The sequence below is a fragment of the Diabrotica virgifera genome, chromosome 4 (assembly GCF_917563875.1).
Source record: "Diabrotica virgifera virgifera chromosome 4, PGI_DIABVI_V3a".
NCBI classification, from domain to species: domain Eukaryota; kingdom Metazoa; phylum Arthropoda; class Insecta; order Coleoptera; family Chrysomelidae; genus Diabrotica; species Diabrotica virgifera.
In genome coordinates this window covers 40,647,866-40,664,914 of record NC_065446.1, presented here as the reverse complement: position 1 = coordinate 40,664,914, position 17,049 = coordinate 40,647,866, and the positions used below count along the sequence as shown (strand labels likewise).

The 17,049-nt window shown below is 30.5% G+C and overlaps 1 protein-coding gene across 1 annotated transcript in view; it reads right to left on the bottom strand.

The window, feature by feature from the left end:
- Positions 1–17,049, bottom strand: part of LOC114325514 (myosin-VIIa) — a 314,282-nt gene that overhangs the window by 52,670 nt on the left and 244,563 nt on the right. The window contains exons 18-19 of the mRNA XM_028273590.2: positions 3,570–3,990; positions 1,947–2,319 (exon numbers count right to left, since the gene is read on the bottom strand). Coding sequence (XP_028129391.1) covers positions 1,947–2,319; positions 3,570–3,990 — 794 coding nt within the window. The remainder of the gene's footprint in view (positions 1–1,946; positions 2,320–3,569; positions 3,991–17,049) is intronic.

The following is a 17,049-nucleotide window of genomic DNA, read 5'->3' as shown; positions in this document are numbered from 1 at the left end:
GATCTCGTTCTGCGCTCGTTCTATTTATACAAGCAAAGTTAATAAACTGCCATTTGCTAGCTTGTTCCAAGATAATTCTTAGAACGTAAATTGTGGTCGATAGAGGAGCGTTTGGTGCGAAAGTCTGCTTGGTTGCTTCTTAGTTTCTTGTCTAGTTCTCGCTTCAGTCTGTTTAATATGATCTTGGACATCTCTTTTGGTATCTTAATAATTACCCTCTCGTGCTATTGCCTTGGTAGCTCCTCGTCGGCCCATATCTTGTTAAAGAGTTTGTGTAACATTTCTACCCAATGGCTTGCATCGGTCTTTATAAAATCTCTTCATAGGTTGTCACTTCCAGCGGCTTTGCCATTTTGTATTTGTTTCTGTATGCTTTGTATTTCTTCTTTCGTAATGTCACCTTTGCTAACGTTTAACTCCTGTATTTCATTTTCTCCATCTATATCTGGTGTTGCCTCGTGTTTGGAGTATATTTCTTCGACGTGTTATTTCCATCTTTATATCATGTTCTGCTTTAATTATACTTCCTTGTATATAATTCATTTGGTTGCTACTTTTTAAGAGGAAACAGTAGCGATCAACAGGTAGCGAAAACGCGTTCCAAGATTGCGGCTGTAATTTTGAATATTTTTTTGAGATATTTGGCACACGTATCCGTAATATAATAAAGAATGGCGGTACAGAGCCCAATTTGAAAAATTAATTAACATGTGGAAATTACTCTGTAATTAAATAAAATATTAAAAAAACGAGCCTGTACCGCCATTAAGAAGAACAAAAAAATACACTTTCTTCCAATAAACTTTTTTATCCGATGCCTAGATTTTGTGTCATTTTGGAACTACTAAAATTTTTTATTTCATTAGTAGTTCCAAAATGACACAAAATCTAGGCATCGGATAAAAAAGTTTATTTGAAGAAAGTGTATTTTTTGTTCTTCTTAATGGCGGTACAGGCTCGTTTTTTTTAATATTGTATTTAATTACAGAGTAATTTCCACATATTAATATATTTTTCAAATTGGGCTTCTTACCGCCATTCTTTATTATATTACGAATACGTGTGCCAAATATCTCGAAAAAATATTCAAAATTACAGCCGCAATCTTGGAACGCGTTTTGGCTACCTGTTGATCGCTACTGTATCACCTTAATGTTTCCCTGTCAAGTTCCGTATGATGGTGTGTTGTGTTCTCAGGTCGTTTTCTTATACAGCTCTTTTCTGGATTGCTTTTTAACTGCTATGTTTTTTCGTTTTCTTTTCTTTCTAGCACTTTTCCTTCTTCAGTTGCCCCCTTTTGTAACATTTCTCCTTTGATCTTCTTTATTTCTTCTATTATTTGTAATATGTATCGGGTAATCCATTTTCTGTATCCTATTTTTTTTAGTCCGATCGTTTCATTTGCAGTTTTTTATCCCAACCGTTCGATATTATGCCTTAAACTTCCTCCATATTTTCTCCACTGTTTTCTTATTTTGGTGTTGCTGTTTGGTTCATTTTCAATCTCTGTGAATTCTATTACTGATTATTTTTGTTTAAGAGGTTCGACATCGTTTCGACATCGTATCTATCGTCTTCTTCTGTTTACCTTCCGGTTTTTGTCTCTGGCTAATTTCATCTCTATTTTAGCCCTGACTAGTATGTTGTCTGATCCCACATCTGTTCCTCGTAGGCTCCTAACATCTTGCAGCAGCCAGCTTTTGCATTTTTACTAGATTAGTATTACATGATTGATTTGATTTCTATATTCTCCTCCTAGAGACTTTCACATTTCCTTCTGTACCTTTTTGTGGTTAAACATAATATGTACTTCCACCTATTATAATCTCATTTTCTTCACAAATGTAAAATTCCAATATTATTTAATGTTATATAGTTAATCTGACGCCTTGCTTGAAGGGCACTAAGAATTATGAGAAAAAAAGAAGTTATAGAGTTAAAGTTACCTTATCTGCAATTTTAACAAAGAGACTAAATCCTTCGCTAGATCTTAGATTTAATCTTTGACTAATATTCTGGCAAAAATCTTTAGCTCTAGTACTGGAATCAACTTCAAAAGCTTCATCGGTATCATCTGGGAAATACACTTTATGGAAAATTTGCGTTGTCATATGCTGAATGGCTTCTACTTCGACTTGATGGGGTGGATATTTTCGCTGGCCATTTCTTAAGGTCTTTTGCAGCCTTTGGAGGGAATCTAAAGATATTGGATGCCTTCTACTTCTAAGGAAAAGGGTAAGTTCTTTTAAGAGGCTTTGGGAACAACTGAAAAGTCCAGTGGCCAGCCACATTAATTCCCAGCCTCTTTCTTCTGATAATCTACAATACAAAAAAATATTTTATATTATTTGTTTTAAATTTGCCATAGAATAAAATAATTTAAATAAATATGTATACTGCAATAAATAAATAATTTTTTTTATATTACTATTTGTATTGGGGATGTGTTTTTTGGTGTCAGGGAGAATAAGTAGTAGGTAAATACATATGTAACTGACTTTCAAGCAACGCTGCTATTTAAGATTGTGCGGGAAATATAGAAAAACCAGCATAATTAACGCACATGTTTTTACAGAAGAGAAAGACATGGGAATAAAAAATGAGTTCTATGAACAAGTCGGTAAGCTTATTGAAGAAGTACCAAATATGACAAAAATACACTGACGTGCAAAATTAACCGGACACCTTAAAAATGGGTCATTTTTGATGTCTCGAATTTCGTAAACCTGCTGTCCGATTTAAGTGATTTTTAATATGTTATAACCTTATTCTTTAACAATATCGCTGTAATAACATTGTTGCTAGACAGGTAAATTTTCATTGTATACCGGGTGTACCAATGAAACTGTGTTTTTTTCTCAAACTTCGCATCACCCTGCGGAATATTCTAGCATTTATAAAATACTGAAATTAAAATCCAACTATAGAGCTATAGCCTCATGTTTTTTCAACATTCTGTTTCTTGATTTATTTGCGTATGTTGGACCGTAAAAAAGTTAGGTACTTTAACAATTAGCCATGTTTTTCATCAATACAGGGTGTTTTTGAAATAAGTATGGCAAACTTTAAGGAGTAATTCTACATGAAAAAATAATGACAGTTTGATTTATAAACCTATAGCTCGCTATTAAACTCGCTTACAGAAAAAATACTAGGAGGCAAAAAAGTTTTAAAAACGTTGTGTTTAACTAATGGTACCACAATACCGAATTAATTGGAACGTACACAAAAGTTTTGGGGGGTTTAAGGGAACAAAACCCCATAAAAATTTTTTGGGGTGCACAAATTTCTCTTTAATTTTTTTTAGAATGCTCCTCTTATGAGAATGATACATGTCCATTTTTAATAAAAAATCTCTGATAGTTTTCGATCTATTGAAAAAAATCGATTTTCATTTTGTAACTTCAAAGGGCTCTAACTTTTTTTATGAGCACATTTGTACTAAGGTAAGTTAGGTTCAATCGAACTATTTTTGACTCCAGAATGTCTGGTATAATTTATGACCAATCTTTTCGGGACACCCTATTATATATATGATGTATCAATATTATTATGTAAGTTATTCTTACCTATTTCTATTATCTGTTAATTGTTTCATAATTTGACAATATATCTCATCTCTGAGGATTTCATGCTTAAGCGGTCCATCAAAAATATGATCCGTATACTCATTCCCTAATCTAGGTCTCTTCGATGGCAAATCTCCCATATATTTTAATATAGCACTGAACGCGAAACAAGCTTCTTCAGCCAATTCTTCTTTCATCAACAATTTCTTCAAAAGGGGTTGTTTAATGGGATCTCGTGAATGTCTCCAAAGATCGTCATTGCCTCTTCGGTTGGCGGTAAGGGTAAGTGCTTTCGACATTGTTCGTTTAAGTGGGGGACGGAAATGGTCGATGGCATATTCGGCTAGAGTATGAGGACGGTCTCTGGATTCGGTGCCGTTTACTGAGTATTGTTGACTTAATCTTCGGCCGTGCTCGGCTCCTGCAAATAAAGAACAAAAATGAAACTATAATACACAGACTAAATTAAGTTATGGTTTTTATCCAGTAACTTGCGACATTAATTACCAAAAATAAAAAATTTTAAAAATAAAATAAAAATTCCATTTTTATTCAGTCGCAATGCGAAGGCAAAACAATCTTTTTTTTTCACTTAAAATACGGAGCGCAGTCCAGCCCTCTGACTCGACGATTTTCGACTCTTGTTGGAGTCTCATCGGAGAGAACGTAGTCCTGCTTCTCCATACTTCAAGTGATCAACACCGAGAGTTTATCCCCCACACCGCAACTGACGTGAATGGACTAGGTGACTAGCGTCATCTTGCAATTGAAAGATGAAGTAGTTTTCAATCCTAATAGCAATATTATTAATAAAAATATTAAAATATTACTAAAAGATTTTTAAATTGAAAACTTATTGGTCCATTTTCTTGGTAACACCTCCATGTTCCTACGTTCTCTCCGATGAGACTCAAACAAGGGTCGAAAATCGTCGATTCAGAGGGCTGGACTACGCTCCGTATTTTAAGTGAAAAATAAGATTGTTTTGCCTTCGCATTGCGACTGAATAAAAATGGAATTTTTATTTTATTTTTATATTGGTCGTTACTTCTTTGAGTAACTAGGTCCATTTTCTGTTGGAATTTACCAGCTGAACAGACGGGGTCGTGAATTGTAAGTTTTTTGAATTCCCTCTTGTCTTCCTCGCTTCAGCGTACATCTGGCTTGCAAATTTTAGAAGCCATAGAGGTGTTACCAAGAAAATGGACCAATAAGTTTTCAATTTAAAAATCTTTTAGTAATATTTTAATATTTTTATTAATAATATTGCTATTAGGATTGAAACCTACTGCATCTATAAATAATTTTCTTTAACCCTTAAGTACTGACGTGGATGTTTTGGAACATAGACACTGACATGCGGTATGTCATACCGTTGCCTATCTTCGTTTGTTTTCAATGTGAATTTATCTTATATATCTGTATGTATTTGTATTTTACATCAACTACGGAATGATTCTTCACACAGCTGTAGAATAAAATACTGCTCCAAATAAATTAAACTTTATTTCTTCAAGAAAATTATGAACGCATGCATAATATAAGAAAATGGTGGAGGTTTTTACAAAATCCTTTAGAACCGAATTATAAAAAAACTAGCATTGGTAACTAAAAAATAATAAAATAGTATTGAAAGCACTTGAAACTAGAACAACTGGATGAACTTGCTGCCATACTAATAGCGAAAGAATACTCAATGGACTGCTTTTAACTATAGAAACGTAAACACTGACATGCGGTACGTGATACCGCAAGAAAACTTTACGTCAACGTAGCTCAAAGACTAAACTCAAATACTAAAACTGCAGAAGTTGGGAGCAGGTACAATAATTATATACCACTTGAAGGTACACAGATGGTTTTCTAGGAATCTTTTATAATCAACTATTTATAATGGGAAATAAGCCACAATTTTACCAAAAAAAGATTTTATTAACGTTTCGAAGATCAAATCGGGTTTCGTTGTCAAAATACAAAATACTACTAAAATAAACAAAAATGTTGTTGCTAAGTAAAAAAATTCTTCTAATAATTTATTTAATCTGACTCATTTATATTGGCAATGCAGACGTATATTATACAGTTTAAAGTAGAAGACTTTAAAATGATATCGTCAATATTTATGAGTTGCGTTCCTGGGACGACTTTACTAAAAGATAGTTTATTCGATTATATGAAATCAATCACAACTCAAGAATATCTGTCACAAAAAAATATCATAGCATGTGATCTGTCTTTAAAAAGACAACCAAATGCAACGATGACAGTTAAATTCTCGCGTTAGAGATTCCATAGTAAATCACGAGGGAAAACCAGGAAAAAACCTCGTGATACTATCCCGATATCGTAAGTATTTGGTCTTACATTTAATTTACTTTCAAAAAACTAATACCAAATTCTGACTTTAATACGTTTAAATTATAAATAATATTAATAATACATAGATATACAATAAGTAATACTAAAATAAAAAATTTGTACTAACTCGATATGTTATTGACTTACTAATAGTGGTATTTTCTTTCTATTGACTTCCTCTTTCAGTATGGGTAACCACATCCTACTGCATTCTACCGAGGAATTTGTGACACAATTGGTTTCATTTAGCATAATTAGAGCCGCTTCTTTGATTTTTCTCTTTTTACTATCTCATTCTTTCAGGACTATACTTGAATCTCTCCATCGAACTCTATGTTCATTATCCCATGCGTGTTGACATATTTGAGATCTATCAAATTCTCTATTTTTAATATAAGACTGATGTTCGCTTATTCTAACGTTTAATGGTCTTGATGTTTCACCTAAATAAAATTGTTTGCATTCACAAGGTATTTTATAAATGCAATTCTTGGTTCTTTCTTGTTCATTGTTAGGTTTAGTTTTAGATAGAATAGATCTCAATGTGTTTGTTGTTTTGAATGCTGTTGAAATGTTGAATTTATTTCCTATTGTTTTAAGTTTCTCGGATAGTCCTTTTATATATGGTATTGATATTTTCCTCGTATTATTTCTTGTGAATGTTGTAGGATTCCGTTCTAAGTTGTTCTGTTCCATTCGATCCAACCTTGACAATTCCTTATTTATAAACGATAAAGGATAATCATTTTTTAATAAAACAGATGTTAACAATTGTTTTTCTTTTAAAAATGAATTTTCGTTAGAACAAGTAATTTTGGCTCTATCATATAAGGATTTAATGATTCCCTTTTTAATGTTGATGTTGTGATTTGATTTGTAATTGAGATATCTGTTGGTGTGTGTTGGTTTTCTATACACTTGAGTCTCATATCCAGTATCCTTCTTTGAGACTAAAACATCGACGAAAGGTAAAGTGTTGTTGTATTCCTTTTCCATTGTAAATTTTATTGTCTCTTCTTGATCGTTTATAATATTCAGGAATGTATCCAACAATTCTGATCTATGAGGCCATATTGAAAACACATCATCTACATATCTCCACCATACTGTGGTTTTTAAATTTTGTTTAGAAATGATATTAGTTTCGAAATCCTCGATAAATATATTAGCCAATAATGGAGATAAAGAAGAGCCCATTGCTAGACCAAAATTTTGTTTATATAATTCATTATTTAGTTGAAAATAGGTATTATTAGTACATAATGTCAATAACTCCATTATAGCTGATACATTTAGTCTTGTCCTAGTTGTCAATGTATTATCATTTTTTAATTTCGTTTTAATTATGTTTAAAGTTTTATCTAATGGCACATTTGTAAATAAACTGTTTATGTCAAAACTTATATTATTTGGATTAAATTCAATATTTGATAATTTGTTTAAAAAATGTTGTGTATTTTTTATAAATGTGTCATTATTAATTGCAAATGGTTTTATAATATTTAATAAAAATTTTGATAGTTCACTACAAGGAGAATTTATGGTACTACAAATGGGTCTAAGTGGAATATTCGCTTTATGAATTTTCGGTACTCCATAAAAATGAACTCGGAACTCCAGAAACATCAAGGCCATTAAACGTTAGAATAAGTGAACATCAGTCTTATATTAAAAATAGAGAATTTGATAGATCTCAAAATAACATATCGAGTTAGTACAAATTTTATATTTTAGTATTACTTATTGTATATCTATTGTATTATTAATATTATTTATAATTTAAACGTATTAAAGCCAGAATTTGGTATTAGTTTTTTGAAAGTAAATTAAATGTAAGACCAAATACTTACGATGTCGGGATAGTATCACGAGGTTTTTTCCTGGTTTTCCCTCGTGATTTACTATGGAATCTCTAACGCGAGAATTTTACTGTCATCGTTGCATTTGGTTGTCTTTTTAAAGACAGATCACATGCTATGATATTTTTTGTGACAGATATTCTTGAGTTGTGATTGATTTCATATAATCGAATGAACTATCTTTTAGTAAAGTCGTCCCAGGAACGCAACTCATAAATATTGACGATATCATTTTAAAGTCTTCTACTTTAAAATGTATAATATACGTCTGAATTGCCAATATAAATGAGTCAGATTAAATAAATTATTAGAAGAATTTTTTTACTTAGCAACAACATTTTTGTTTATTTTAGTAGTACATATTTTGTATTTTGACAACGAAACCCGATTTCGGTTTCGAAACGTTAATAAAATCTTTTTTTTTGGAAAAATTGTGGCTTATTTCCCATTATAAATAGTTGATTATAAAAATGCCACAAGGAAATAGCTTCAGAACAATCTTTTATAAAACAAGTTTTACAACAAAATATATCTTCGGTGGAGCATGGCATACCGCATGTCAGTGGTTAAAGGTTAATATAAGACATCGAAACAAATTATAATTGCGACCATATTATTTATAATCACATATGTATACATACGACGTGTTGGTAGTTTAGTCACCGTTTTGAGTGACGTGAAGCATGAATTGGTATTATGAATAGAGTTTGTTTATAATCCTATATATTTTATCCCTTTTGCAACGAAGTTTCTACAGAGTGATTGATTAGTGGGGTAAAGCTCAATAGATCTGCTATAGTAATAGATAGCAATAGCAATAAAAATTGTAGCCATCTTTGAGCTTCACATTACATAATTAGTTAAAATGTTACAGATTGTTCGATAACACAGTGGCAGACCAAACTTATGTTTTTTTTAAATGGAACACAGGAACACCCTATATTTTATTTTATATTCGAAATCCTGTTAGTAACTTCTCCATCACAAAAATATTATGGTTTGTTATGTTATACAGGGTATTTACAAAGTTATAACCAATTTTGTATGAAAATCGTAACAAGTTCAACTCCCTGTATAAATAAAAATAAGCACAACAGCAATGGTTTATTAATGCCATATTTTTTTAATTATTTTCAAAATTTTCAAGAATTATTGACATTAATTTTTATATAACATTTCCTATGTTCAAATTTATTAGTTTTTGAGATATTTTCATTTTTCAGAGCAAATTATTTTAGGTGTTCAAATTTATCTAAATTTTAAGTAAGCCATGACTGAATTGACCATTGACGATTGCTTATTATCAATCCGGTAATCAATGTAACAATGTAGCAAATAAAGAAATAAGAATAATGTATCAGTAATACATTTTAATAACACAAACACAACCACAAAAAAAAACACAACCACAACATGCAACATTTTTGAAACAATTAAAAACTACTTTTTTATGTAAATGTAACAAATAAAGAAAGAAAATTAGTAATAAATATTACAAAAAAACACACAAATACAAAATACAACATTTTGTGGAGATAATTAAACACTACTTTTGTATGTAAATGTAACAATGTAACAAATAAAGAACAAAAAATAATTTATCAGTAATACATTTTGCAAAAAACATGTTTGAAAAGATTAGAAGCTACTTTTAATAAAATATTTTTAATATTTAATTACATAAGGTGTTCAAAATTACCTCCTAACACATTTATGCACGCCTAAAAACGATCATTGAATGAGCTACTTACTCTACGAAGCATTTGTAAATTAAACACATCGAAATACACTTTGTATTCTATTTTTCATCTCATTCCTTGTTGTTGGAGGTATTTTTTAAACTTCATTATTAACGTAACCCCAAGAGTACGGTAATGGTACTTTTCAATAGTGATATAAAATACAGGGTGTTCCATTTAAAATTAATGAGAAAATAATGTACTTGCGTTTTGACTCACCCTGTATTTGATATAAAGAAAATTAGCAATATCAATCATTATTGAAAATTTTGACAATACGTAAAAAAATATGGCATTAATAACCTACTGCTGTTCTGCATATTTTTATTCATACAGGGAGTTGAACTTGTTACGATTTTCATATAACATTGGTTATAACTTTGTAAATACCCTTTATAACATAACAAACCTTTATATTTTTGTGATGGAGAAGTTAACAGGATTTCGAATTTAAAATAAAATATAGGGTGTTTCATTAAAAAAAACATAAGTTTGGTCTGCCACCGTGTTATCAAATACCCTGTAACATTCTAACTAATTTTGTAATGTGAAGCTCAAAGGTAACTAAAATTTTTGTTATTACATTTTATTGCTATCTATTACTATAGCGGATCTATTGAGCTTTACCCCACTAATCAATCACCCTGTATGCTGGCGTTGTATTATTTTTTCTCTATAGTAATAAATGTCGTTAAGACTTTAAGTCTGAGGCTTCTTTATTCGTCACTTTGGTCTATTTAGTTTGTCCTGACGATGGACGTTGTCCCATTCTTCCCGAGCTCCAGACGTAGCACCAAGACTTCTTCGGGTGCGGCTACCAGTGGCCAATCTCTAACATAGGAATGGATACCTACTTTTTCCGTTTCCATTTCCAGCCTTTTATAACGCCCATGTTAGCTGCCCATGTCTGTGAAGAAAATGCTAATTAGGAGCACCACGTATCATTTCTAGTCTCATTTTGGGCGACTATTGCTGGAGGATTCTGCGGATAGATGAAGAGGACCTGTTTTTTGGTTAGGGTGAATGCATAACTTTAACATGCATAACAATCATTGATTGTTTTTTCTCTTAAATTAAGATACATGATTTTTTTCTTTAATAATAATTAGGCTGTATCGTTTTGTAAATAATAAGGTTACATATAAAGTTTTTTTGTAACAGTTAGGGTGCATTTTTTGGTAAATTATTAGTCCCCTTTCATTTTACATTTACTCTCCTCCAATTTTATTTTATTACTTGTGAATAAACATTTCTTTCTACACGAGTTTTCTTGCAATTCATTATTTTGCGCAAATCCTTCAGGACTTTTCAGTTTGCGATCAGTCGACCGATCCTCGGGGTAGACCGCATACTATAGTGGCACCTTTCTGTTATTCTTTTTTGGATTCGAATTGGATATTACTGATTGTGTATTATATTATTTCTGTTTATTAACTCACTAAAATATCATCCATAATAGGAGAATTAAGAGTATATTATTTATAGGCGAGATAGGCGATGTGAGTGGGTGCAACTCTAATGAAATAAGATTTTGAAACAGCTGAACAGGTTCTTGTTGACAGGGTCTTTATGATTATAATGATAATGTGATTATGAATATCAAGTATTTACTAACTAGCTTCAATCGTAGAAATTAATTTAAATGAAGTAGGTACATTACACTATGAAAATCCAACTTTCACTACTTCATTTGAATTTTTAAATATTCATACAAAGAGAGGAGATTTAAATAAAACATTTGAGTGGGCGTTTAAGTTTACTTTAATTAAGTTGTCAAACTAAAATTATATTAAAAATGTTATTAATGTTAAACTGATTTTTGTGGTTTTACGGGACTAGATCAATAGATAAATGAAACGAAAATGTATAATAATAATAAATGAGTCCTTTACTTCCAAAATTCATTTTGTCTAAAAAAAGCCAATATTTAAATTACTAGGTAACGTCAAATTATATTTGATAAAATCACACCAACATCCTTAAAAATTAGTTTAGCAAAAATTGTTTCCAATAGATACATATCTATGATTTTCCAAAATTCACGTTGTCAATATGATATCATCTATCAAAAATAACATCTTAATGATTTGCCATCTTATTAGAATATTGACAGAACGCTTACACAAATTCAAACATATTTTAGTAGTAACTTAAGTTACTATTTTGCAAGAGTTTCATTAGTTTTATTTATTTTTATAACCATAAAATGATAAATTATAACTAAAATAAGAGACTATAGATAAATAAGAGGTTTAGACCATGCACAAGAATAACTTTTTTTTCCTAAAATTATTAATAAAAGAGTTATTACATGTCTAATAAATAAAAATGATGTTCGGAATCGGTAATTTAGGAAAATTTCAGAAATTTTTTTTTCAAGTAGAAGGCTGTTATTGCACATTTGAATATGGTTTTTAATTACAAATAACTTTTCATAATAAAATTTTTTGATATCTTGAAATATAAAGGTAGTTTGTTCTTGAGCGAAATTCATATTTTTTGACATACCTCGTATACTGTTGACAAAATTTGATATCTGATGATTGCATCTTGAGTTTTAGAATATGCAGAGCACTTTATAAAGAATGACTTTTTTTCGTAAAATTGATATTAAAAAAGTTTCCCATATGGTTCCAAGTTACGCAGACACCCTGTATAATATATCAATTATGATTTCACTACCTGTATCATAATGAACTTCATTATGATACAGATTTTCATTAAGATACAGATTTTTAACCAATAGAATCGCGATATGGCATTCGCTATGAAGGTGGCACGCGCGAAGTGACCAAGGGTGAGTCAAATACATACGCTTTGACAGTTCTCAATATGTAAACAAACTGTCAAACTGACAAACTACTTAATTTGTTTGCGTTACAAAATTAATAAATTTGAATATATTTTTTGTTGCGAATGATCATAGAAAAAATCGTGTATACAACTTGCATTTAATTATCATTATGAAGCTCGTACTCTATACGAAACTCGCCGCTAGGCGGCTCGTTTCATATCCCTCATACTCGCTTCATAATGACCATCATTAAATGCTCGTTGCATAATATACTATTACAGTATACATATAATTATTTACACTCAGAAAAGATATGTACAAGCATTGTTAGAAAGTTCCCTATTAGATCTGACCAATGAAAATTAGCAAAAGGCGATTGAACATGTGTTAAAAGAAGAAGAAAACTTGAGAAATTTAGACAAAATCTTGAATGTTGATAATACGGTGTTACCGGTAACAATCAGTAAATAGTGACTCATCAAAATTTGAACTCGGTCTACCGACTACTCACTTTTCACAGCTGCTCTTGAAAAGCGCTGCTGTAAAATTGGCATTGCTCGTACCTACATTAGATGCTTTGGACGAGCACATTAAGAGAGTTTATTACCAAATTCAAATTTAGCTAGGCAATAAAGCTCTCTCTCAATCCAACTGATTGGGGATGGGATAATACTAATAGATATTTGCAACCCTCAAAAATTCATACATCACCTTAACCGCAGGAATTACTACATAGAAATAATTTTTTGCAACTACAAAAAAGGATGCAGGGCGTCATGCACCTGCAGAAATATCGGGCCTTTTTGTAACACTCCATGTGGAGGATATGCACGTGTTAACTGCCAAAACAGCTCCAATCTATGACAAAGATGAGCAAGGAACGACTAACTGCGGCGACAGTGATGTAGATTAGAATAAGTTAGTGTCATGACTGTTTTTCTTTATATATAATGGATTTCTACGGCTGTCGCCGCCTCTCCATACCCAGCTTCCAATGTTTTCTATCGTAACACATATCTTCATCTAATGGCCTCGAATCCATTGCCTCCTGAATATTGTCCCTCCATCTTCTCCGTGGTCGTCCTCTTTTTCTTCTCTCCGGTGGGACCCACTCTAATATTTTTCTCGGCCAGCAAGTCTCATTCATTCTATTAACGTGACCGAACCATGTCAGCTGTCTCTTTTCAATATCGTCTATTATAGTTTTTTCCACTTTCATATGTTCTCTAATTGTTTCATTTCTTACATGTTCTAATCTCAAAACCTGACAACTTCTCCTCAAAAAGTCAATTTCTGTACTAAGTAGCTTCTTTTTATTTCTTGCACTTATGTCCCAAACTTCTGCACCGTAGATTGTAGCGTTCTTCATTATACTTTCATAATATATATATTTTTTTATATTTACATCTTTTGTATAGATTTTATTATATTTTTTTTCTGCAAAGATCATTTTTTTTCTCTACTTGTATATTTTATTTTTCATCATGAGGAGAAGTTTTAACGGATGTAAAATTATAAACATATTTTTATTGTAAATAACAAAAAAGTATCAATGTCATGTAAGTAAAGTGATAAATAAATAATATATGTTTAAATGCATTTTCTATTTTTTAAAGACAGGGGTTGCTTTAAGGGCTGAAAAATAAAATAAAGAAAATTAACATTGACTCAAAATACCGATATAAAATTGTTTTAAATTATTTAAATGAATTAATAAAATGAATAAGTAACTTTTTTTGAACATTTTATTAGCAATTTTGGTGGTGGTATATTTTTTATTATTTTTTTTTACTTGATTTACATTTCCAATTAACCAAAAAAACCAAAAGGTTTATAAGAAAACCAAAAGGTTTATAAGAGTTAGCCAACCAATAATAATGCCTTAAAATATAAAAAGACATTTATCTAAATTATTCATCAAAAGCTATTAAAGCCAAAAAGTACTTTGATTTACGTTACAACTAGTTTTATTCAATTTTGGCAATAAGGGGTAGTTTTCACCCCTAAAAAATAATAAGCACACATCGGCATAGGGTAGACTTTGAATTAGGAGGTAAGTAAGACTTTGAATTGAGAGGCTATTTCCAAAATTCATGCAGTAGGATATAGTTCGGAGGTAATATCATTTTTGCTCTCATTGACTAGGGTATTATTATTTTTGTAAAAAATCCATATTTTGTTATCAATTTTGTATCGACCAAACTAGCGAATGGTTTATAGAGACAATTAAAGAAATTTTATCAAATCAGTTTATTGGTGCTGATAGAAAAAAATTCTATAAAACAAATATTATCCTTTAAAAACTTCAGAATGTATTTACTTAGTTAGGGTATCAGCAACATAATATTTGGTTATTGGTTAAATATAAATCCGCGGTAACATCATTCGAGATTTTTTATGGCTGTTCAAATATACGAGAACTAGCAGCAAGAAATACAAACTAGAGAAAAGTAATAAGACCAGAAATAGAAAACTAATAAGACCAGAAATAGAAAACTAATAACACCAGACAGGGCCCCCGTAACCGGGCGTGCAACGCGTGCGGCGCACGCGGGCGTAACCCCAAAGGGGCGCCAAACCGAAGGTTTGGTAAATAAGAAATATTTATTTTAAATGAGATAATCATTTTTTATATACAATTTTAATTATTTCATGAACAGCTAGAGAAATCTCAAAAATCAAATATTGTGGTATTACTGAAAAAATAATTATTCCCGTCCTGAAATGTTGAACTCATTCCGTCAAAAATATAATATTACATTTTGTTGTTCCTTCCTAATTTTTTTTTTAAGTAGATTGAGTTACGCTTGGCATACCATCCAATCGATTTTATGTTGTAAACTAAAGCAACACTCAAAATAGTCAAATAAACATCAACATGACAATTACGACTATTATTGCACTAACCGTTTTGTTTATTCTGCCCTAACTTTTGTTTTCGTGTAAAAAATATTGGACAATCTTTTTTATTTGTTGTTGTTTTAAGTGGTGTGGAAATGAAATTAACTGTGAAAATGGTAAGTATCATAATCATTACAATGAATAATAATATTTCGTTTTAAATATAATCGGGTTTCTTCTAATAAAATCCACAATTTACAATTTATTTTGAAAAAAAAAATTAAAACATTGTAGTAGAGTAGGGTAGGAAAGTATGCTAAATTTGCAGTCACTCGAGCGTTATGGGGACCTATTGGATTGTGAAGAGTAAGTCCTAAAACCAAAAAAAGTTAAGTAAAGTTTTCCATTTTAGTGTGGACATTCAATTTTTTAATTTAATTTTCCATTTCCAACAATAATAAAAGACATCATATTATTTCTAATAAATGAAAAGGGCTTTGTTGAAAAGTACAATTATTATTGTACGATAAAAAGTTCTTTATAAAAGCTTTGCATGGTCTAAAACCTAAGATGAAACCATCAACTCCTATCAAATTTTATGAATTTTATAAGAGATAGGTAAAAAAATATAGGTATGTGTAAAAAAACATGTGTTTCGATCAAGAGTAAAGTGCCTTTCTAGATAACAATATTTTAATTAGAAGGATGTAATTGCATATAGAAACATAGTTATTAATGTTGAACAACTTTTCATAATAACTTTTCAATATCGTGAAAAATAAACGTACTATGCTTTTGACCGAAATTCATATTTTTGACACACCTCTTGAATAAGATTAATACAATTTGACATTTGATTGTTGCATTCTGGGTTCTAGACAATGCAGAACTTTTTATGAAGAATAACTTTTTCTCGTAAAATTAATATAAAACAGTTTCCAATATGGTTCCTAGTTATGTAGACACCTTATATAAAATTTGTTTGAAAGCTTTGAAATGACAAAATATTATTGTTTATTTACTAAATGTAAATTTTTAATTTAATACACAGGGTGCTTCATTAATGTTGCAAAAAAATTTAAGGGGAAATGCGCAAAATGTCGCATGTCAAAATTTTCAATGTGTTTTAAATGTATTCATTTTTTTAGAATCCCGACAAAACGAATAAGTATTTTTTAAAAATATAAACTCAGAATGAAAGATAACGTTATTGCCGAGGGCCGACAGTCCCTTAGAATATATAAAAAGTTTCTTTTGAATGAGATATTTGCAATTAAAAATCACACTAAATTTTCTCTTTTATTTTCACCCCTGTAACTTATTAAAATAACCATTATATAACTTTTCAGGGACTTTCTGCCCTCGGTAATAACGTAATCTTTCATTCTGCGTTTAAATTTCTCAAAAATATTTATTAGTTTTCTCAGGATTCGAAAAAAATGAATAAGTTTAAAACATATTAAAATTTTTCCAGCTGACATTTTTCGGCTTTCCCCTTTGGCTGTTTTCTTGTGTGAAATTATTGAAAAAATTTCATATAATCATAGATCCGAAATCCGAAATTATTTTTCTCTGTAGTACAGGACGTTAACATTTTTAATAAATTTTTGATTTTGTAAATGTATTTGTGTCTAATTTACATAATTTCATAAAAAATTTGCATGGAGTTATTTTGAGGTGAGAAATATAAATTTGTGTAAAATAAATTTTGACTGTGCTTAGGTTTGGTTTTGGGTTAAATAAATCATTTAAAAAATTTAATAGAAAACATAAAATTTGATGAATAATACATACATGTATTTAAAAGGCGCTAAAATATGTATCGCACGCGGGCGCCAGTCAGCCTTGCGGGGGCCCTGACACCAGAAATAGAAAAGAAATGACAATAT